Source organism: Pectinophora gossypiella, chromosome 3, assembly GCF_024362695.1.
Source record: "Pectinophora gossypiella chromosome 3, ilPecGoss1.1, whole genome shotgun sequence".
Lineage (NCBI taxonomy): Eukaryota > Metazoa > Arthropoda > Insecta > Lepidoptera > Gelechiidae > Pectinophora > Pectinophora gossypiella.
In genome coordinates this window covers 7,210,566-7,235,667 of record NC_065406.1, presented here as the reverse complement: position 1 = coordinate 7,235,667, position 25,102 = coordinate 7,210,566, and the positions used below count along the sequence as shown (strand labels likewise).

Below are 25,102 nucleotides of genomic sequence, written 5' to 3'. Positions count from 1 at the left end.
AGTAGATATCACTTTATGAAAGTTTTCATTCTCTTCGGCTGATAAGGATCGTTCGCAGCTAGCGATTTATTAAATTAGGTACTCACCAATTTACACCTACTAATTTCCACGTTGCCCAGAAATCTGAACCGTATCATTTGTGCAGATATGTGATTAAGAAATTAATAATTACTGGTCATTGTTTTGGATGGTACCAGTTTGTGTACACACAAAATGAGATAACGTGTTTATGTTTGTGTTTGGGATTTTGGAAACATGTTACCCACGTGCATCCGGGCCCCCCGCTCGATTCAGGGCTCCACTGATGACGTCACTCGCCAAACGCGCTCCATTGTTCAGGTAATGGTGTTTTTCCCCATTTTCATATTTCAGATTGCATAAAAGCCTGAAAGGGTTATGATAGATAATAAATAAACACTCTGAAAAGGTATTGTAATTTCGGGTTCATATTTGTATGAAGCTTTTAAATAAAATGTAATAAAATGTTTTCATGGGTGAAGGTAAACCTCGTGAGGAAACCCACATACCCGAGAAATGCGTTGCGTATGTGACCTAACCTGAATTGGGCTGGTTTTCCCTTCGGGTTAGAAGAGCAAACAGGTGGCTTCTGTTAAAAGCCGGACCTGTTAAGTTTTCAGGTTAGGTAAGCGGACCCTGCTCTTGCGTTGGGAAAATTCATGAAATGTTTATGACGGAAAATTCCACTTGATATCAACTCAGGATCATGATCCGAAGCACCTCTTAAAGGCTTCGTTACGATGTCACTAACACCCTGGTATTTAATGTTTTTCTCTAATTATTAAATAACTTGTAATGTATACCTCATTGATTTAAAAGATGTGTTGCTGTTGCGGTTTCTTGTCATTTCTTCTCCTCAGCCATAACAACTTGCAAAATGACGTAAATTAAAAAAATTTACATATTGACCTTCAACAAGTTTATCCATGATAATTACGTTGAATAAGTGATTCTGATTTCAGATTTCTGACCCTGTATGTGTACCCCTCACCTCATTCTCTCGCGGGGCCTTTACAGTCAATTTCGAAGCGTACATTTTCTTAGTGAATCCGTTTATTTTACAAAACGTAGAAATGGATTGAAGTGAAGCAGAATTAAATTGCTTTGTGCTGGGGCCGTGTCACGTAGTGCTAGTGAACTATGTTCTTTACGTGTTTCAGTTAGTTTTCTGTATTACCCAGCTGAGCTGTTCTTTCAATATTGCACTATAAAACACTTCGACGTCGGTTACTGTACTTATATTGTACTTCACAAGTTACTAATATGATGATGCTCATAATAAGATAAGAGAAAAAATGCTTTGTCACCACTGTCTATTTCTTCTTCTATCGTATCAGTTGCAAGGTGGATTAACAACCTCAACAACTCTGGTGTCAGAAGAAAGCCCCTGACATGGCTTTTGTAACTACTTACTCAGTAAGTAGCAATCGGGACCAACGGATTAACGTGCCTTTCGAATCACGGATCATATAACTCTCGAACAATCAGATAATAAGCCTGAAATATCGTAACAAAATTATGGATCATACATAAAAACATAGCATAAACAGCCTATATACGTCCCACTGCTGGCACAGACCTCCCCTCAATCAACCGAAGGGGGTATGGAGCATACTCTACCACGCTGCTCCACTGCGCGTTGGTGGAGGTAAACTAACACCCTAAAACTAGGGATCACAAAATTATTTTCATGATATGTTTCGGGATTTGAACCCGGGGCTTCCGGATCGTGAGTCCAACGCTAAACCACAGAACCGCAGAGGCCGACACCATTGTAAAAAAGTATTTTTATATAGATAATTGCAGTAGTTGTAATCTTAGACCTAGAAAACATTAGAATAAAATAGTGCAAAGAAGCTCAATAACAAACGAAAACTCCAAAGCAGATAAAGATTATGCGTTAATAAACTATATTACAGACATTACATTAGTTATAGGTAATAACTCATATAGGATTTGTTTCCCTTTTGATGTTACGTGTGTGAATGATGTGTACACTGTTCAATAGTAGCGTAGCTCACACCGCCCAGATATATTAAAAGCCGACCTCGTTTCGCTTCCGTACTTAACACTTTTAGATTTTCACCTAACGTGGCCCACCGTCGTCCGCTTATGCGTGTTTTTGAGGTGAAAAATAACATTATGCATCTAAATATTGACGTTTTCTGAAAACAGACTGTCTCTTTGTGGATTTTCTTTATCGGTCGTAAAGTTTAATGTATTTTGTCCTTATTGAACATCTTTCATAGCAGTAGGCAACTATGTTGTATGTTCTGTTGCATACGTACAGTCGCTTCCACTTCTAGCTTCTAGCTTTTGCTACTAACAAACACTTTTCTACTTCATCTGACTCTATTTGATGATCAACACAATACCTAGTTTCTATCAAATCTGCTATAAATAATCATAATACCAAATGTATGAGAGTTCATCAATTCAGCAGCTGAGTTTATTGAGGCGTGTAATCAACGATCATGCGGTCAGGTTACACCGTCTGTATCTGCTGAACACAGGGTCAAAGACTTGCAAATAGCTTCATTGGCCGCATTGTGGCCACGCTGTTCATTCAAATTGGCCCAATTGTCGATCAAAGGTCACTTCATTGCGTTTATTGTTAAGCTTATCTGGAAATCTGTGCCTATGTTGATGCAAACTGTATTCGTGAAAATACAGCAAGATTTGATTTGTTAGCAAAAAATTTAACCCAGTACAATATCTATTAACATTATAAATTAGTTAACTACTTACTTTAAAATTATAGTTTGCATAGCATGATCGATATTCAGAGCAATATACGCGATAATCTTTTGGTGATACATGATGATGATGTATAATATCTTCCCCGAAAACTTTTTTGTAGCAAAGTATTTCATATCACTAGTAAAACTGAAGCATTGTGAAATTGAAAGAAAACTGATAGAAAGATTAGGTAGTGGAGTTGGAAGCCACAATTTTACGAGTATCCGGGAAGAGGACGTCGTCGTCGAGTGACAAAAGAATTGTCTGTCATTGGTTTTTATTCTTGGATACACGTTGGCTCCAAAATAAAAGAGTAGATAATAACGAATATTTCAAAGAAACTAGTGTATATTTAAAGTAGATTAACTCTTGTTAATCATATTTTCTTGAGGCACCTATTTAGCAAACTAAAACGGCAATGCTAACTCCCAATACCCATGTCGAGGATCAGGAACGGGAAATATGAGACAAAAATGAAAGCCAGTGTTGTAGTTAGGAAAACAATGAAGGGTTCCGCTCCAGGGGATACAAGTACGAAGCTTATGTTGATTTGTTTATTTTGGTCGGGCCGGGGCTAAACTCGAGCATTGTACGCGTAAATTGCGTATGGCACACAAATACGCGCTCTTGTTACGTCGTTTGGTGCTGTTGCGCGTAACTTTCAGATTAATTAATTATTTGCTGCCAGGTTGCAAGCGGAAGGATGTTTCGGTGCAAACTTTGACGCTTTTGAAGTTAAACTTGGTATGAGCCGTGTTGCTTAATTGGTGCGGTAATCTGCCGATATTTTTATCATAATTTATTGGTTGCCTTAGCTTTTGATTCGTTTTTAACAATTTGTAGCGAATTATCATCATTATCGGTAAACTATTACACTAGTATTTCACTGTTGGAGACGTAAACAATTTATGATACTGTTCGGTCTATGATACTGTAATCGATTGTCGAAATAAAGAATAATATAATTCAGTAATTACGTAATCATATTCTATTTATTACTTGCTACTCAGTTAAATATAACTATCAATAACTGCCTAAATAAAAATAAATGTTTCCTATAAGAAATTTATAATGGAATTCCAAATTAAAAAATGTATTTCCAACTAATGTGTTGCTGAACATATTGAACATTTTAAATAGCATCTCGCTATGTTGTCTTGAATTTTCCAGCGTAAACTGTGTTCTTCTCTGTCGACGGGCTATAAGAATGAACGTCTAACATGTACAACAGTAACAGGGCACAGCTGTGCGGGAAACAACTTAGCAGTAAAGAAACTTATGTAAACGGGTATCGTTTTATTTTACAAGACTCTGGAAATTGTTTTATTTTTTTCGAGGAAGAAAATTTAATCTTATCGGGCGAGGATTTTTTTGCTAATAAATTGCTGGATTCTTCGAATTAATGTTTAATAATCTACACTGTTTTATATAATAACTACATGAATGTTTATTTTCTTTATAACCAGTTAAAAGTGCATACTTCCGAAAAAAACAATGATTTTCTTTTATGAAAAAAAACCCAAGATAACAAAAAATTCTAAACAACAAACCTAATTGTTTTATTGAATAATACTATGGGGTATCCGACTGCAACTGCAATGTCATTCCGATACATCGTCTTCTACAATTTTTTCCATTCCAAGGCAGGACATATCGTATTCTCGGTACGCAGAGATAGAGCGATAAAAGTGTCCAACGCTCGATTTATTACAATCGAAGGCTATTCAGAATAGATTTGAATAAACAGCCGTGTGATACTAGGAGATTGTCGATTCAACCAAGATTGGCTGAGTAGCTCTACGCAGGGTGGTATTGCTTTGACGTGTTAGTAAGATTAACGATTAAATGATTTTAATTCGATATATTGATCAAGTGGTATTTTAACCGACTTCATTTTAAATTTATTATTATATAATTCGAGCTCCTTATAAGATTTGCCATGGTTTTATAGCAAATCTATGATACAACTTTTTGTCCAACACGTTACGAATTTTTCCAGAATTGATAGAAAAAAATACCAAACAGTTTCTTTTTTACAAATCAATTCGCTATGAATTAAATATAAATGTAAGAAAAATGCTTGCATCTCTCTATACCTCTACTGACGGTCGAGGATCGTATCAATAATGTTGTCCTGTCATGTTAACTATGAATAAATGTTTACATTATAATATCATCTAATAATTCAATATATTTAAAGAAAAAACTGTTTGATAAATCAATCTTTTGATATTGATTTATCAAAAAGTTTAGCCTTTGAAAAAGTTTATCTCGGGTATGAGTATAGCCGCAAATCGTGAAACGACAACTTGAGTAAGATAAAATATGAGTACAGATAAATTATAACAGAATTAGATATACTTTAGTAGGTAAGTGACAGCGCAACTTACCTACAGATAATGATTTTTACCAACAATAAAATGTATTATGATTGCATTGCAGCTCTACACGGATATTATTATTATAATGGCTTCACTAGCAGGCTTTATAAATCACTTATCCATTACCTCTAATATTGTAAACGTAAGTGAGATATATCTAATCGTGCCATTAGTGGTCATCAAAGCAGACTCAAGTCATTAGCGTGAGATGCGAGAATGGTACCAGTGGAGGTACCACTTAGATATCTGCCCCGCTTGCAATCTCAACTAGGGATGTTAGTTACCTAAGTGTGTTTGAAATTAGAAGGTATTTAAATTGCGAAAGAAAAGAAAGAAACAAAGATATTTTTATTACGCGAGGACGCCACAGTGACAATAAATTGAAAAGGACAAACTCTTACGCTTATTTGTCCAAGAATTTTAAAGAAGTATTATCGATCTGTCGAATTTCACGGGCAATGGACTGGTACCTTATGTACCTATTCAGTTCATCATCAATCTTAGAAAGCCAATACTAATTGTAGCTGAAAGTCTTCTTTGTCGACTACTGGCTCTATCTAATTCAATAAGGACTCTTAATTGAGAGAAAAGAGATCCGAATCTTGTGGTCTATTAGCTGCAACTACTTCTCGCTTAACAACAATGAGAAAACTTCCCATAAGGTCAGTTAATAGTCTAGCTCTCGGTAACATCACGTGTAATTTGGAGGGTATGCATACGAATTTGTCGAATCTCAGCATTGAGACTTCAGTAGTGGAAAGCCTAGAGATCTTCGTTGAATTCCTTGGCCAAAGATTTCAAATATTACGGAAACATCTCGTAGCTCGTAGATAATTATGACTGTTCATTGCTTTTGTACGTAAGCGGCATTTAATTTACATCCTTGGCAAGAGCTCGACATAAATTAAATATTTAATAACCAAGTCATTGTGCGTTAAATTTACGCACAACCATAAGCGTAATCGCCGAACAACCCTGGCCTGACCGCGGCGCGCGGCGTCTCTAAGTCGCGCCTGCGCTGCCCCACTTGTCCCCATTCTACTGCAAATTGTCTCCAACATGACTTAATCCTTTTAAGAATTCACTTCACTCGACATGACTCTCATACACTTAGTGACGTCATCCGTGCTAGATTCCCTGGAATGCCCAGGGCGTATGCAGAGCGTAAAGATTTTATAACCCCTTGATCTCGCCGTGAATAATGCAAAGGCCCTCCGCGCTAACAAAGTTGAAGCATAAAATATACATTTTTCATTCATGATTTAGTAGCACTTAGACATCAAGTACTGGAAGCTGTTTTTAAGTTCATGTAGAAAAATGTCGTGATTTATTGGTAAAGACGCTTGACACTTCAAAAAGACATTAAATTCTTATGATATCGACTTTCTACCTTCTAATATAGGTAGTCAATGCTGTCTACGAAGATCTGCAAATTTAAAATAAAAGTAACGTGTTCTATCTTGTTGTAACGCCTTTTGAAATTCCAAACAGTCAGTGGTCACGAGCGGCCGCGACTCCGTGGCATGACCTGGGTTAACCTCTGCAAACAAAAGTATAAAGTTCAAACTCCAGTTGGCAATTCATGCCTTCCTATGTTATATTGATTACTATCTCTTAATCACCTTCAAGCACAATGAGATACGCTCTGTTGAGTTTTATATGAGTAGGTAACCCAATGCCCTAAGTTCGATTCCAAGTTAGGTCAGATAATTTCATCATCATCATCATCATCATCAGCCCATTAACGTCCCCACTGCAGAGGCACGGGCCTTCCCTATGGATGGATACGAGTAGGGAGAACGGGCCTTAAACCATCACGCGGGCCCAGTGCGGATTGATGTTTATTAACAACTGCTAATGCAGCCGGGACCAACGGCTTAACGTGCCTTCCAAAGCACGGAAGAGTTCGAGCTGAAAACTTTTTTTTTGTGGTCACCCATCCTATGACCGGCCTTCGCGAAAGTTGCTTAACTTCAACAATCGCAGACCTAGCGCGTTTACCGCTGCGCCACCGAGCTCCTCAGTCAGATAATTTAGAAAGCATTTTGTTTCCCTGCAAACCTAAAAGAGCAGTATAATGAAGTATATTATATAATATGTTAGTTGTTATGTTGCAATGTTAGTATTGTACGTATTATATTAATTACTCTGAAGTTGGGGTATGAATGTAAAGGCATGAATAATAAAACTTCCCGATGACGTAAGCATGCTATGAAACAATAGACACTAGTTCATACATTTTGACATCACTAGACCACACGTCAAGTACCCTTATAAGACCCTAGGAAATAAGTGAATGGTCCCAAATATATCAAACTCTGCTCAATTGATAGGCCAAGCTGTATTGGTAGAGATATAATCGGAGTCCTTTGTCCCGACGTAACATGCCTCTAAGAAGACATATTTCATTGAAAAATGGCTTTTACTTGCCTTTTATAAAACCGGCTACTTATAAAGATATCAAATAACCTTACAACATCTGTGCGGTATCGATTTTCTTGAAATACAGATTTAGTTTGGGTAAGAACCTATTCATAGGCTTTTCCGCAGATGGCGTTAATTACTTGACCGGAAAATCAATTGGCCTGACATCAGTGGAGCGCAAGTTATTTAATATTAAAACTCATAAAAACATAAAATACATAAATAGCCTATGTCCCACTGCTGGGCACAAGCCTCCCCTCAATCAACTGAAGGGGTATGGAGCATACTCCACCACCCTGCTCCATACAACACAAATAAAACAAATATAAAACATATATATTGTTTGTTTTGTTTTGTTTTGTTCTTTGTTTTGTTTTTATATATAATTATATTGTTTTAATATAAAAAAAATATGTGTGCTTGCATTGCATCACTAGGCACCTTCTGAAATCTGAAGAGAAAATTGGACTATCATATCTACTGAAACGTTTCTGTCCTCAAAATACAAACTTTGTATTTCCCAATTGTTTACCAACGCCTTTTTCTTCACAGATCTACACAGACTGGGCGAACCATTACCTGGAGCGGGCGCGATCGCGTCGGCGGGCCGGCACATCGGGCGCCGGGCTGGCCCGCGACTGCGCTGACGGCCTCCTCCTGGCTGACGTGCTGGAAGGTGTCACTGGACTCAAGGTGCCTCGGGCTCATCGCAAACCTAGAAACCCACAGCAAATGGTGAGTACAAGCGTATAGATTAGTTGACATAGCCGAAAAATATATTTATCTTTGCGTTATCAGTTCGTTAATAAAAGTTTCGAGCACAATGAAACAAGCGTTACTAACTTGCAGCCTTATTATAAAAATCGTTAATCAATATCTTTAACACTAATTAACGAATCAATTATTTAAAGCTTAAACAATGTTTGAGTTTTTTGATATTTTTATTCTATAGTGATACTTTGACATTGCTTAGTTAAGTTTTGATAGAATTTGATAAGCGGTTCTTCTCTCCTAAAAGTCAAGTTTAAAAAATTTTAATGTCAAAATAAGACACATCAGCTGTTTATGTCCACCATTTTGCCAATTAAGATTTTAAACAAGGAGGCGTCAGGCTATGTAATTTGACACATATTTTTAAGGGGTTGATTAGGTGATATAATTTAAATTGTGAACGTATAAAAATAAGAGGTAAACCACAAGAAAACGTGGGTATATAAAAAATAAAAATGTAGGAAATAAAACCTGAACCTGGTTAAGTGATTTAAAGTACAATGAAAAGAAAAAGCATTTCTATAGTGATTTGACATATGCACGGGTTTTTTATTTCTTTCCATCGCAATAAATAAAGCAGAAAAAAAAATACCGATACCAAACCATCAGCAGCCCGGTTGTTAATTAATTAAAATACGTGATTAAAATTCCCATAACCAACAAAATCAATCTTCGGCGAGTCAAAACAGCGCGAGCGCCGCTCTGTCAGATATCCGGTGCATTTTGTTTAATAATAAACACGGACAAAAATGAAAGCGATCGCAGTATTTGTCTAGCTAGAAATAGCTATCGAACGTAAATCATTTAGGCAGGTATATGTGGCCGTGTATAGGTATAGGTAGCCCACAAACCCGAATCCTGTGACCGCCGCGCCTTGCTTCCGGCCGGCGGTGTAGTGGGAAAGTTTTATTAAAAATAAAAGAAAGTTGGACAGACAATAGAAGGAAGAAGTGAGAAGTATTACTCAGACTAATTTGTAGGTATAGCTGTGCATTTTGCGTATGATATAGGGTGATAGGTTTTTTTATCTACGTCGATTTCTTAAAGAAAGTATTGTCAATAAAACATTATGTAATACTTGAATAAAGTAGGTACTTACCTCGTGCGTACTTTATTTACTTATAGGTATATAAATATTGTTGTAAATTGTTTTTTCAAGTGAAAATAAACTATTATTAGTGTTTTTAGCCATCTCTTGTCCTAACGCTGGGTAAAGGCCTCCCGTATTACAAATATAAACTTCTATAAAAAAAATGTTCTTACTAGAACGGAAGATATGTGAAACATTTTTTTTTACTTCCAGTCATGTTATTTTTCATCGACAAAGTTTTGAGAATATACTCTTTTGTTACGTAACTAAAAATGTCTAGTAGTCCCACCTAGTACTTATCACTTGATAGATTACCCACATTACGTAATCTGATAGGGTTGCGGTGGGTCAACTTCCACTAACCACATCCGCCGCAGAGGACACGACATATGCACTACACCATCCAGTGGCAAAAAATACTATGTTAGAAAAATTATAGGTAAGTACATCGTACTTAGACACCTGACGTTTGTATAATTCTTTATTGTACAAGGAAAAACAAGACAATGATAATATAAAACAAAAGGCGGGTTTATCTCTGAAAGAGATCTCCTCCAGCCAACCCTGCATGGTTGGAAACATTATGGGGTTTAGGAGGGGGTTGGGGTGGGGTTCACGCAGCACTTAGAAGAGAATACAAAAAAAGAGTATAGTATATATTTTTTTATATTTATAAGTTTGTCAAAGCAAGTGCATTAGAACAGATAATATTTAATTGAAATGACTGCACTGTAACCACTGTTACTCTTCCTGTCAAATTGTCAATCGCTAAAGATAAATAAGTACTGTTTTAATTTCAAATGGTATCTGTTACGGTACAATCTCACCAGATGGTTAATTATGCAGCCTAAGGTACTAGTACTACGTTTAGCTAGAAAATTCTATTAACCCTAGTTTGCTTATTGCTAGAATGAAGGGGAAACACAGACTACGGCAAGCTATTCTAGTCCTTTGCCGTTCTTATACGAAATGAAGATACTACGATTCGCGGATGTAATCATTTTGAGAATTAAGTACGCGTATCGTTTAATACAGGTACACACTCTATATATTAGATAGTAAGATAGTTACACTTTGAATCGTCATTCTTAACTTGACGAACGTCTCATTCGCCTAAAACTACAGCAGCTTCTCACAACCTGTATAGCCGGGGACCTGTATAGACCCTAAACTAGACATTCTTAAAAAAAAAACACCAAAATATTGTTATATAATTTAGTAATTTGGCTGCCTAATATCAGTTTCCATACAGTAACAAAACCTAGGTAAAGCAAAATAAACATAAGATTCTAATATGAATGAATTTCGCAATAGGGCTCCCATAGTGAACCCATAATTCATGTTTTATGAGACGTGGCAAGTTGGCAATGTTTCTGGTTGAAAACTGTTGGTTTCGACATCATTCCTTAGAGTTCAGCGTTTGTTGGGAACAAGAATAAGTCGTAAACTAGCACGATAAGCTAACATTACACGTGAACTTACAAGTCAATTGTTGTAAGGGAAATTATTTGTTTCTGTTTCAATAGTACGGCTAGCAAGAAATCTATTTGTAAAACATGCTATACCCTGAGCTTCTTCACATTAAAAAATAAAAATATGTTGTCTGTTGCGCGATTCGAATGCGATTGGCGCCCACTGAATTATTATGACGTTTTTCGGTAGAGACTGCTAGAGATAAGTATTCATGAATACTGATATAACTATGTACTGGGTTTCAAATCCACAACTATCAGAGGAATAACTGCCCCACTCTAAATACGGTTAGTCTAAAGGTCGTAACGGCCTCTGAGGTCCAGTGGTTGAGCGTTAGGCTCACGATCCGGAGGTCCCGGGTTTGAATCCCAGTGGGATTATATCACAACCGGACCGGGGATATATCACAAAAATCACTTTGTGATCCCGAGTTTGCTTAGGACACTACAGGCTGATCACCTGATTGTCCGAAAGTAAGATGATCCGTGCTTCGGAAGGCACGTTAAGCCGTTGGTCCCGGTTACTTGTTACTAATGTAAGCGAGTGATCGTTACATAAGCCATGTCAGAGGCCTTTGGCGGCTCAATAATAACTCTGACGCCAGGGTTGCTGAGGTTGGTAATCCACCTAACAACCCACACGATAGAAGAGAAGAAGAAGGGCGTCGTAAACGAACCATACCAAAATATAAATCTTTGATCAGATCATCAGCAAAATAAAACTATGGGCTCCTCATATTGTAGACGGCGCTGCGTAAATACCTTTACGACCTGGTTTTCCGTTAATCATTACATAAAAAAATCATTAATACAGAACCTACTCGTGTCAAGAAAAATACCCTTAATAGCATATTATAATTATATTTCTTATGTCATAACATCAACAACTTTTGTTTGCGTCAGTCCACTGTTTTGTTTTAGTAGCGTTGGTGTTAAATAGGTAGTATCTACGCACGGTATCAAATGACGAATTGGTTCCATTCATTTCAGTCAAGCTACCACTTTGAATAATGCTCTAGATTTGTAAATTATTTCGACACCTACATTGTAGCAGTAAATTTCATTAATGTACTGGTTAGTTATAATACTATTATACTAAATTTTTAATGGTTTATAAAACGAACCCTTGATTGTTTTCTCATAAAACAAATGATACGCGACATAATTTACCGCAACAGCTTTTAAGAGTTTATTTCCATTCTAGCTCTACTTATTCTAGAAGGTTTGTGCGTTTGAGCTTAGCGTATGCATGTTTGATCAAACAAATAAATTATTACGAACCAGTGCACTAATTTAGCCAGGTGCTAGCCATGAAATTAAATGTGTGTATTGTTTGAACAAATGTTGAAGGAAATACACCACCGGAAAGCTTTAGAACAATACTAGTTTTCTCTGTTTCTTCAATTATTATGTCAAGGAAGTAGATATATGAGCAAACGCTATAAGTAGTTAGATTACTTATAGAAAAACCTTTGTAAAAAAATGTCATTTTTTTTATAAGGATTTTTTTGTTGTAGCACTCACCACTGTTTAACTATTTTTTATTATTTTCGGGAGTAATCTTCTTCTATCGTGTGGGTTGTGAAGTGGATTACCAACCCCATCAAACCTGGTGTCAGGGTTATTATTGAGCCGCCATAGGCCCCTGACATGACTCATGTAACGAATACGTACATACATCAGTAAGTAGTAACCGGGACCAACGGATTAACGTGCCTTCCGAAGCACGGATCACCTTACTTTTTGGACTATCAGGTGATCAGCTTGTAATGTCCTAACCAAACTAGGGATCACAAAGTGATCCAAGCAAAGCACAAGGCTCAACCACTGTACCACAGAGGCCGGGAGTAATAAAAAGTACATACCTACCTTATTTGTGGGATGTGAAAAGGTCAGTTAGGGTGACGTAGTACCTATGAAATAAATATAAATAAACTATGTTGTTGACCTTTTGTAATCTTAGAAATCAAAACGTGACTTTCATGCAACATGTACCTATTTTACTTAAAATCGTTTTTGAGACGCTTAAAAAAGAAACACCTTAAAAAAAATAAAGAAAGGTGTGTTAATTACTTGAACACAACTTCGACAACACAGCCCATAAAACATACAGGTACCTACATAATACGAAAAAATCTTATAAAGTAGCGCTAAAAAAACAAACAATATTTTATCTATAATACGCCTTAAAAGCAGCCCTTCACATATTTAATTAGGGTCCAAAGTGCGGGCCTCCCAGACAGTCCTTTCATCGCCTTAACCATAGCGGGCAAAAAACAAATAGTTCAAATATGTAAGTAGTTTTTTGCGAGCCATCCGTGATAGATCGTTAGCCAAGATGACTGGTAACTGTCAAACAATCCAACTAGATCGCTTCTTTCTATGATTTATTGTACGCGATTTGTTAGGTCTTAGAAATTAGTGGTTTGGTACGTAAAACGCCTCTTCGTCGATGTTTATCATGTCATGTTTGTTATAGAAATCGGCAGAAGGAATAACTTCGTGTTTGATGTAATGTGCACACTATAGGTAAATATGTACAGTTCAAAGTATGTTTGCTGATGATATTAAATTCCTATACCAGCCCTATCGATATGAGGATACCTAAATGAATTTATCTTCTTTATAGGCGTTAAGTGTAGACATTCTGTTTATACTAAAATGATGTTCCTATTTTAGTTAATGTCAACGCCAAGGTCTTAAAACTTGTCCTTTATCTACTATGTTATATAACGGCAAGCGATGGAAATCCAGTTTGTATTGCGTGTTGTACATTATACCTACCTACTTGTGGTTGTGATGCGTACCTGTTCCACTATTGCTAAATAAAAATACAAAAGTAGTTTTAAGCTTAATTTTGATAAAGTAGGTTATCTGTTCTTATCTTGATTATTTTTGTTTCTTTTTTAATTTGAATAATAACTGTAGTGAGTATTGGAGAAACATAAGAACATCGTGATGGAAACATTCCATAAGTATAATTTGTCTATTCTGCGGAAAAGCCATTGCCCTGCAGTGGGCGTGTAGGTAATCAAAGCTATTAATTTAAATCTTGTAAAAAAGCATATTAACTTTGAAACTCCTTGAACAAAGAACAGTCTCTGCTCATTCATCAGCACTATGCAATTGCCTTAACGGAATATCCTTAAAAAGTAAACCGTTTTATTTAATTAGTAAACGAGCGTATATCCTCTAGCCGGGCAGCTTTTTTCAATCCCCGACTGTGAATACATCTCAGCCAAGTCTGATACGCGGCAAACCATTCATTCGCGCGCGCGCCACACTCTGTAACGGCTGCCTCGAACTACTCCGATTCGAATTTTAAATTCTCCGCGACATCGATTTATTTTCAATCGATGAATGTGATAATAACGATCGATGTTTGAATATTGATCTTTGGACAGAAACGAAACAATAAAAGTGTGATAATGTGATTAAATTAGTGGACAGTGCTTTTGGTGTTGTTTGAAAAACTTTTTGAGTGTTATTTTTTCTACGGATTAGTGTTGCAAAAGTTCTTAATCGTGATATGTAAGTAGGGGTTTATTATGCATATCAGAACTATCGTTTATTTTTTTTAGCACCTACTTTTATAAGATGGGTTTATATGGGTGTGTCGATGCCGTTAATTCGCACGCCGAAATCAGTCTCCGTTTTCGGTGATTGTGATTGACAAATGGTTTATGCCTGATTACTGCAGATAAAATAACCGTTATTTCTGATCAGATTAATAATTGATTATGTTTTTGATTACTTTGCAATCATGTTGTAATTGAAATTACTTCTTGATTACTTACTTATAATTTGTTTCCTTTGAATGGTGGATAGTAAAATAATGATAAATGGGCTACAGAGATTCTTAATTTGCGAAGTTATGACGCACGTACATACATACCATTTATTACCTATGATCGTTTTGTATTGTTTTCTTACATAAACGAGCTCTTTTTTACATATGTTTACGCTACTATCACCATACAACTACTTAGGTCCTTTTCCTGCCTAGTCTCATCATTTTGTGTTTACAAGCTACCCTCACATTTTGTGTAGGTACCTAAATGGCAACACATTCTCATGTGTTTGTTTGCGTAACTTTCTTTTATCTACCTGATGCTGAAAATATTATATTACCTGTCATCTTTCCTATTGGAAAAACTTTTGATAAGTAGGTACTTAATTACATTTTAGGTAGGTATAATTTTTAAAAAGGTACTTAATAAGTACAATTTATGTTTGTGGCGGTGTTACTTTATTATAAATAGATAGGTAATCCATTTATTTGTATGAGCAATTTCAAATCATAAAATGTGTTTTTTATGTTTTAAGTACCCACCTAGCTACTTACCACGAAGTCCTAAATCATAATTATTGAACTCCAATCACCATACATCCTCTTCACCTCCAAAAAGTTATTGTTCTTAAAACAATATAAAATTTATTGAATCTCTCTACGTCTTTACTAAAACAAAACAATGTTTAAGCAAGCAGCTAATTGTTCACACATCACACAAATCATGAGGCGGAGTGCAGCTGTAAAAATGATATGAAATGTGTGTGTGAATGTATGTGTGTAGGTATGTATGTGTGGCGCCAGTCATACATCGTCGCCTTGAACTGTCACGGAGCGTTTAAGACAGGCAGATTAATGTCGAGAGCTTTATACCTACTGCACACTTGCCACATATCGATACCTAGGTTACATACATACATACAAATGTACTTGTAGAATATATTTCACGTAGATTGGAAAGAAAATAAAAACTATTTTTATTGAAAACTTATGATTTTGTACAGAGTAAAAATAGAAGTAGGTAGGCAGGCACCTAACATAATAAATATCAAGAAAGATTTTAATCTTGAGGACCCTATAAGTAATTTGAAAACAGAATTTGTATAAAAAGGGTTGAAGTTATTATTCACACTTGTAAAGACAGTTGTACCACTATACAAAACCAAAAGATATTTTTTTTTATACAAAATTCAAAGATAGGCACCATCTCCTTGCGCTAACAGTTACATTTGTTTATCGAACGTCAAAATTCATAATCGCCGAAACCAGACAGCATCTGGGACGCTTGTGATTGTGTCGTCTTTTATTTTTTTTACTAAGTTTTTTTTGTTGGGCGACTAGAGCAAACAGGTCAACCGTTTGAGAACCTGATTCAGTTAATTATGTAAATAAGTGAGCACATCTAATGATGATGATGCTGATCATTCGATATGTTGTACACTCCTTGATCGCGCCGTCGCGAGTGATAATGCTCATTTATCAATAGATTAACAACCGGCTTTTATTTAATAGTAAAGGAATTTGTTAGGGACGTATAGTTTCACTTTTGACCTATTTATTCTTTCTTAGAGTGTCGATTGTTGAATTGCGTAATAGTGTAAAGTAGTGGGTCTACTACTTATTCAACAAACGTCAAATAGTAATATTGCTTTTTAGATGAATCGTTTCTATGTGGCTTTTTAAACCCCCCAAATCTTTGATGATTCCAGATTTTTTTTTCTTTTAATAGAATCTTTGGGACGTATGCCTTTCTTATTATAATTTACCTATCCCCCTTATTAACCTTAAGTAGTATTTAGCATACAATATCACGCTATTTAATTGCATGGTAGAACAAAAGCCAGACACGCGACAATTTCTGTATCTAATCAAATCAAATATACTTTATTGCACAGAACTAAAATTTCAACAATCAGACATAACACATGAATACAGTACAATTTGGGCGGCCTTATTGCTCTAGAGCAATTTCTTCCAGGCAACCAACAAAAGGAGACAAACATTTACAACTTGGATGCGGGATGGTGCAACGAAAAATAAATAAATAAATACCTAAAAGTAAAACTAAAGTTAATATAATAAATATTCTATACTATACGTACATATATTAATAAATACTCAATGTAATATAATCCATATATACTAAAAATATAATCGCGAAATGAAACCGAATTCTTATAATAGAAGAGTTAACTTTATTGTATAGGTATCGATCAATTCGAATTTTCAAATCTACTATCAGCGTGCTACGACTTAATGACTAAATACAATTGGTCTCGACATCATTGCGCTGCTTCTAAGAAACTCATCACTATAATAAAGCTAAATAAAGTATACCCATATATATGTGTACAAATATCAGTAAGTACATTATTCATGATTATGGTCATAATTCTGTCACACTGGAGGGGTTCAAAAGGCCACATCGAAGCAATTCATCTAAAAAACAATTATTGCAATTTGACATTTGCGCATGTAAAAGTAAATGCGCAGTGCAAACAAATGTCAAAATAGCTTTATTGCTTTTTTAGATGATGCACGGAATGACTAAAATTATATCGTCCATTCATAAACAGTTATTAATATTTAAAACCGCAACTACGTGACTTAATTCTAGTATTCCAATTCAATGGAAGTTTTCTTACTACAATTGCAAACTATTTTCCTTATTTATGCACGTCACAAAAGGATAACATCTGGAAAACTTCACTGTTAAATAGAAAAAATCGATCGACTTAATATCGACTGATATATTTATCAGTAATGAAGTCAAATTAAGTTACACCACTGGCTTACGTACTTTGACAGATCTAATTCTTACCGCGCATTGAGGCTGTAAAGTGCTATCTTTATTGATTTATATATAATCACTAATTGTACTGAACTGCTTGTTCTGTTTAATAATAATTAATTAATTTTAAACCTAAATAGCTGTACCTAGAATTTGAGGGAATCATTCCTGAAAAACACTGCTATAAAATAAATATTCCTGTTCATCGTATAAAACTTTCTGCGAAATATCGAAATATTCAGTAAGTACCGGAGATAATGACGTCATCTTTCGTTATAGCTTTTCATGGTCCATATCTTAGTATTTTGTAACAAGAACTGAATATGTATCTTATATAATATATACGATATGGTTTAAAAAATAATTAAAGTTTCGAAATCTTATAAAATATCAAGATTCATAGATGATTCTATGAATCTTATGATCAGTTCAAAATATTGTGTATGTTTACTTACTGTAGTCGTATAACCGTCTCCGACCGCTGACCTTGACTTATTGAGACAGGAGAAATAGTGCATACCTAACACAGTACTTTAGTATTCAGAGCACCACAGAACCATACTATTTTCCTTATAGTAGTTCGCGAGTATGCTGGAATCATGAGTCATACCCAAAAGCTGATCTTACTCAACGCATTGCTCACAACAATCCCATTGTCAATAACTTGTTTTTGCTTCTTGCAATTAGAGGTCTGAAGCACTTTTCTCGGAATTATAAGAGCAATGATCAACATTGTTGGTATAAATACATTGAAACAATCGGCGAACTAATTCGCAGAATACTTAATGCCTCGCACTGAGCTAAAATTAAACGGCAATTGAACGTTTTATATTTAACTACTTATATTTAAACCATTAAAATTCTAAAATTACCTCGGTGTTACGAGAAAATGAAAAACTGATTCGTCGGTAGAGGCTTTGTGATTCATCGATTTTAATTGCCGAAGGCGTAAATAGACACAAATTAAATATTTAGAATCGGCCCAGTTACTTACGTAAATCATTCGCCGAGCATCATTCGAGTTTGCATTGGTCGAGGTTTGATTTAGAAAGTATTCGTTTTGGATTTTTTTGAAATAGTAGCAAAAGATTAGACAGATCAGCAGATAGGTGGATCGATCATTTAAATGATGAAATGAAATAAATTCATGGTTATTTCGAAATCAAGTTTTTGACGACGATGATAATGATAAAGTGGTCATAACAGGGATTCATTCTAAATGCAAATTTTAAGAGCACCTACTTAGTAATGATTATTTTCTTTAGTCATCAATTAATATTGTAGATTGTTGTTTTATAAAATAAAAATGACACTTTATTATTAATTACTTACATCTTGTTGTCAAAACTAAGAAGACGATAGACTTGATGACATCAAATAACATCATACTCTAGCGATGAGTTTGATAACTCTATCGCATTTAAGATAGTGATAATTGGATAATTACATTATAGTTATCTATTATACAATATTAATGATTGTAGACACAGAACAGAAGAGGCATAGAAAAGTGCACGTAGAAACAAGGTCTCATATGCTGTGTTGTTCCGCAGAAGAATACAGATGACCTATTTACTGTCGATATTTTTATTTATCGATTGTCAATTCTCGTTTCCGGAATAGGTATTAACAGTTCCGAATTTTGTCATCAACAGATGTATGAAGCATATTCGACCACGCGACACATCCAGACAGGGTTAATAGAAACAAAATTGTTTCCTAAATTACCCGACCAAGTTTCATTTGGTGGTTAAGGTGACTTGTATAGCATAACTACGTAAATTACCCCAGTCATAGTTAATCGGTATTCTTCTTCTTATTTATTTATTTATTTATAAAAAAGGTACACCAACAGCTTATATAATAAAACATTAAATAAAATAAAAGTTACATCAGGAATTAGACTGTTACATAAGCCAATTATAGGTGCACACAACATTCTTCTTCTTGTATCGTGCGGGTTGTGCAACCAACCTCAGCAACCCTGGTGTCTGGGTTATTATTGAGCCGCCAAGGGCCCCTGACACGGCTCATGTAACGATTACTCACTTACATTAGTAAGTAGTAACCGGAACCAACGGCTTAAAGTGCCTTTCAAAGCACGGATCATCTTACTTTCGGACAATCAGGTGATCAGCCTGTAATGTCACAAAGTGATTTTTGTGACATGTCCCCACTGGGATTCAAACCCGGGACCTCCGGATAGGTTAGTCAGTATTGATTAAAATTAAATTTATTAATTTCGAAATGACTATTCTTGAGTCATCAGTTTATCAGTGCTATGATGACTCCCGCCTACCTTTATATTATATTGTTTTCGTGCTTAATCACGATTTACTCTCAAAACATTTGTACCGACAATTGGTAATTGTACCGCTTTCTTTTGTCTTTTGTTAGAAGAAAACAGTATCACAGAGCACTATTCTAATATTTATAATCTTACAACAATTACACTTCACAGCTTTCGTTATTGTTTTTTGCAAAAGAAAGTTCAACAGTTACATGCATCTGTATTTGTTGTGCCTACAGTTTTTGTCGATCTGTTAGAAACGTCTAACATACCCAATTTACAAGAAACTTGCTATCTCTTGAGAATTGCCCAGAGCCAATAGCAATATAATTTATCGGCAAATAAATCCCTTAGAAAAGGTATAAGTTCTTTTACCTACTAACCATTGCATAGTGATTAGTTTCCCAATTTGCGGCCAGTTTGTGATGGGATCACATCTCAGGCCGTCTCGTTGCAATAGACACGTCCGCTGACCCCGCCCACTCGGCGCTTCAATCACAATTCGCTATATAGGTCACATGGTTTACTTCATTTTGTCCTTTTACTACCTACTTGTTACTATGCTAGAGATGTTTCCAAAACTTAAGGCGCTTCACAAAAGGACCTCTTTTGTTAGCTAAACCCATGTCCAAATAACACGATTTCCACGCGTATTCATACTTCATATTCAGCAACGTAACCAGGGAGTATTTAAAAGTAGTAAAGAACATACATACATACGTACATAAACTCACGCCCGTAATCCCTAATGGGGTGGGCAGAGCCACAAGTAATCAAAGACAACTTGCAGCCACTGTTGATACGAAGTCCAAAGATGGATAAAAAAAAAGAACATCTCTGGATAATTTCAAAATAAACGTAATATTGTGTACAAGCCCTTCTGAAATTAATTCTATGTTGTTCGGACAGTATTCAATATCGCCTGAGCTAATTTTTGTAACATCTGGGAGGTCTGATATTTCCCTTAGATTCGCTGGTCTTGATACCAAAATTTACCTGGGTCAGAATCAGAATCATTTATTCAACGCAATTATCATGGATAAACTTGTTGAAGGTCAATGTAATATTTTTGAATTTACGTCATTTCGCAAGGTGTTATGACCAAGGAGAAGAAATTACAAGAAACTGCAACATCTTTTAAATCAATGAGGGTACATTACAAGATATTTAATAACTAGAGGAACACATTCAATACCAGACATTTTTATCATTTAGGTAATCATTAATCTTATAATAAGCTTTTTTATATAAAGTAAGCTTCACGTGAGGTTCTTTAAGTATTTGTCCAGTTAGGCAATATCCTTCAGATAGGATTCAGATTTCAGACACTGATTCCCTGAAGTGTATCTATAGTATATATAACGAACGAGTTGCACGTTTCAAAAATCAGAACATGTGTTTAGTTTTAACGTATTATCTGCATGAGCAGAGAGACATGTGGCGATTCAACCCTGAACTTGCGGATTACAAGTCTTAACGAATAGACGTGTAATATAAAGCTTACTAATACATCTAACATCAATGTTATGTATGACGCTTATTGCAAGAGAGTGGTAGAATTGGATAGTTTTCTAGGTCAAATTTAATTATGAAATTCTGATTAAGTACTGTTTTCTTTTTTCTATTCATCTTTTTATTTATGAATTTTAATAAAGAAAAAAGAAATAAGTGCTACATTTTCTTACGCTTTTCTATGATGCAGGTTGCTTTTGCATACAAATTCCATAGCAATTTCGTGTTTTGACGTCTAGTCAAAATTTACTGATTTGACTAGAACTACCCTACTGTCTCAAGAATTGTCTTTTTATGATTTGCGACTCTCCCATCCCAATAGCAGATAGATAACGTACGTTCGTTTCTGTGTATGTATTCTTAACCCATTAGATAGCGGAGACAATAGACTATAATATATTGTTTCTTGGGTACATCTGTGTTCCGACATATTAATGACTTCCCATACTTTTTTATGGAAAAATAACTCGACTTGTCTCCCTATCTTCTCCTGATACGCATAACAGCTATAGTCGATTCCCTAATTATACATAGCTTTAGTATGATACAACTGACGACGTAACTAACTGTGCACGTTTCAGAAATCAGAGCATACTGTTTATTATCTGCTGGAACAAGATATACATCTGGTGATGTAACCTTGAACTTGAAGATTGACGTTAAAATTGGCTTGGCCTTAAGTAGATTGATTGTTTATTACTAGGGCGTGGTCTATACGTATAATACAAAATTATAGTGTGTAATAGAATAATCTATTGTAAATTGTAGCTATTATGTTACTAGAATAGCCATATCTGACGCGTCTTTGGATATTACCTACATGGAATAGAATAAAAAGAAGTAAAAGAGAGTGGGGTTGAACCGGAGATAGCGGTTTTCATACAAAATGTGCGAGGGCCTTTCCAACCTCTTTATTCCATTCCGAGGTTACCTATATTCAAACTAATTTGTAGCTACTTGAAAAGAGGAGCTGCTGAAAATGGAGTTTAGCGTAAATTGAGACATGATTGTATACGAAACTAAAATACAACTGGCTGATGATGGTCATGATAAAATTGTATTCTTCTTATTCTGCTTCAAAACGACTGCTTCCCCATTCTTCTTCGGTGTTTTGTACGTCCGTGTGGACTCTTCTCGTCTTCAGTGTTTCGGAGATCTAGAGACCGGAGATACAATGTACTTAGACGCAAGAACATCATAATACCATATAGTTGTATATGCTCTGTAGGTATCGCTTTGCTTTTTAGGTACCTTTGCCTTAAACTGAACACCCGTTTCAGATCATTACATAGAACAGTCCGTATAGATTATATTATTATGCATTGCTCTGGAACCAACCTTACAGCACGACTATTAAACAAGTCACTGAGCTTGATGCGGCTAAAGCTATGCTTGGCGTCGTCTTAGGGATCGACTTCGGAACGTAGCGACCTGGCAGGGAACCAAGCTTGCCAACATAGCTAAAAGGATTAACTTGATAAAGTAGCAGTCGATCACACAGTTGCCGTAGTCGATATTTTTTTTACTAAACTTGTTCTTGTGCAAATATATTTTTTAAACTGTTATAGTGTTATTACAAACCGAAGACTAAAAGATAAATTAGGTTTAAAATATAGTCCGTCTCACGAATGAAGTCCCACTGTAGCGGCGCTACTGTCGTAGATTCTCCAATGAATTATTATGACTTCCATTAAAATCCGTCGACTTCTTTCGTGGTGCGAATTGTTATTTTAAACCTAGTTTATCTTTAGTCTGCCTTTTGTAATAACACCGTATGTATTTATGAAATCATCAGTTTTACACAAACAATTATAACTATGTCATATAGCACGGTCGAGCTCTAAACATATGGGTATTGTAAATACCTGATCAATCCAGTAATATAAATTCCAATCGGGCTAATATTACTTTGTAAAGGATCTTTGTACTACAGGAATTTACTCATTAAAATACTTCACATAGGACCCGAGAGTACGTCATAGCTACTTGAAAGTTGAATTACTTAAAAGTGCTATTCAAAGTAAATTCATTGATTTTCTGAAGTATTGAATAATTAAAATAACTGACGGACAGGTAAGTTCATTTTGCGATAGACATGCATAATATAAATTTACCGCTGACATGCATTATGAATATTGACATGCATAATTAAATATTTATGCATATAAGTACCTACTAGATCGCTCATAGATAATAGAAGTTTTGACGATAAAGATCACGTTACTTAATTCTGTAATATTTATCTAGCTCATGTAGCTGCAGCTGCTAACTTAAAATACCTTTAAATCTGTTATTATGTGTGTAGTTAACGACTCTTAATTTTTTAAAGGAATTTTAAGTCTTAAACGTGTAAGCTATTGGAAGACAATATTTGTAAAAGCCATAATTATTATGGCTTGAACCTTTTTCGTTGTTGAAAATATAAAGTGAATATTTACACAGTTTGAAGGAGGGATTATCCAGGCTACGTTTCGCCAAAAAAAAATAATCAAACGCGCTGTTCAAATTTTACGTGATAATTACCTATTTTCTCATTACTCGGGTGTAGGTACATCATTATTCAATAATGTAATGATGTTACGAGCAAATTTTTAAGCAAGTTAATTTGTACAAAAATAACAAAATTCGTTAAGTTTTTTGACGCTGATTTTATTTTTAGTATATTCTGTGAATAATTTTAACCTTTGAACGAATACAGGGGACAATATTGCGGCACTTTGTATTAACACTTTACGTCTTAGTCATAGAATAGCACAAACCGCGCCGGAGTTGCCGAACCAGCTGATTTATGACTAGACGAACTCAGATACTGGTGGTAGAACTATGACCGGGTCACTGCCTCACCCACTTTGTTCTAATGATACAATGACCGGATGAAAGACGGGTGTTGGTAGTTGAAAGTCCAGCAAAAGTCTATAATTAAAAAATATACAAAATATAATATAAACAAATACAGTAGAATAGAAAGAATGTTACCTATATTTAAGTTCGGGCTAATCTGTACAACTATCGAATCGATTCGCGTGCATTAGGGTTGAATACTTAACCCAGCTAAGCCTAGTCAAGTCGTATTACCAAAGTAATGTACTTAAGTAAGTGATTCAAAAAATATAAAGCCATAATCACAAAGAAACTGTACGATACAGTGTTACCATAATAATGGGAAACAAATTTCTCACGACAACGCTAACGTTGCTACAGTGTTGCTACCCAAAACAAAACGAGCCACGCATTTCAAGATTAGTTCCGGACAAATCCACCGGTGAAGTACTTGTACAAGTGGACTAATTTGTTTCGGGTACGACAGATTTATTACTGGTACTTTACTTATGTTTCGTTCACACTGATTTATACCAAGTACGTTTAAAATATGGACAAGTTACTCGCACTTAGGTATTTAAAAAAGATTATGTAATGTAGATATTAAGTAAGGACGTATTTAGATTAAAGTAATTAAGATGACTTTAAATAAGATGAATTTGCACAAAGTTTGGTTTAATTCAAGTCATCATTTCTTTATGATTCTTTTGTTGATGAATGCTTCCTGTAAATTGTAGTGACAAGAATTTAGTAGATGAGATCAAAATTATCTTTGTCATGTCCGGAGACTCCTACTTACACAATGTATGCACATCCGGAAGAGTCTTTAATTGACAGAACCGTTTAAAACAGTGTAATCCATCCACCATCACATTAAGTATATTAAGGGTATGACACCTATTAATAAATATGTGGATACTGAGATACTAACTTATTACGTATTAGTAGAACAAGCGTCTACTACTGTGAACAGATCTCAAGTTCTCAACATAACTTAATAAAAG

General features: G+C 35.3%; 1 protein-coding gene across 3 annotated transcripts in view; it reads left to right on the top strand.

The window, feature by feature from the left end:
• Nucleotides 1-240: 240 nt before the first annotated feature.
• Nucleotides 241-25,102, top strand: part of LOC126381753 (protein sickie) — a 149,404-nt gene continuing 124,542 nt past the window's right edge. For all 3 annotated transcript variants that reach the window (XM_050031214.1, XM_050031212.1, XM_050031211.1), the window contains exons 1-2: nt 241-339; nt 8,115-8,297. In XM_050031214.1, the coding sequence (XP_049887171.1) occupies nt 256-339; nt 8,115-8,297 (267 nt within the window). In that variant the 5' untranslated portion in view covers nt 241-255. The remainder of the gene's footprint in view (nt 340-8,114; nt 8,298-25,102) is intronic.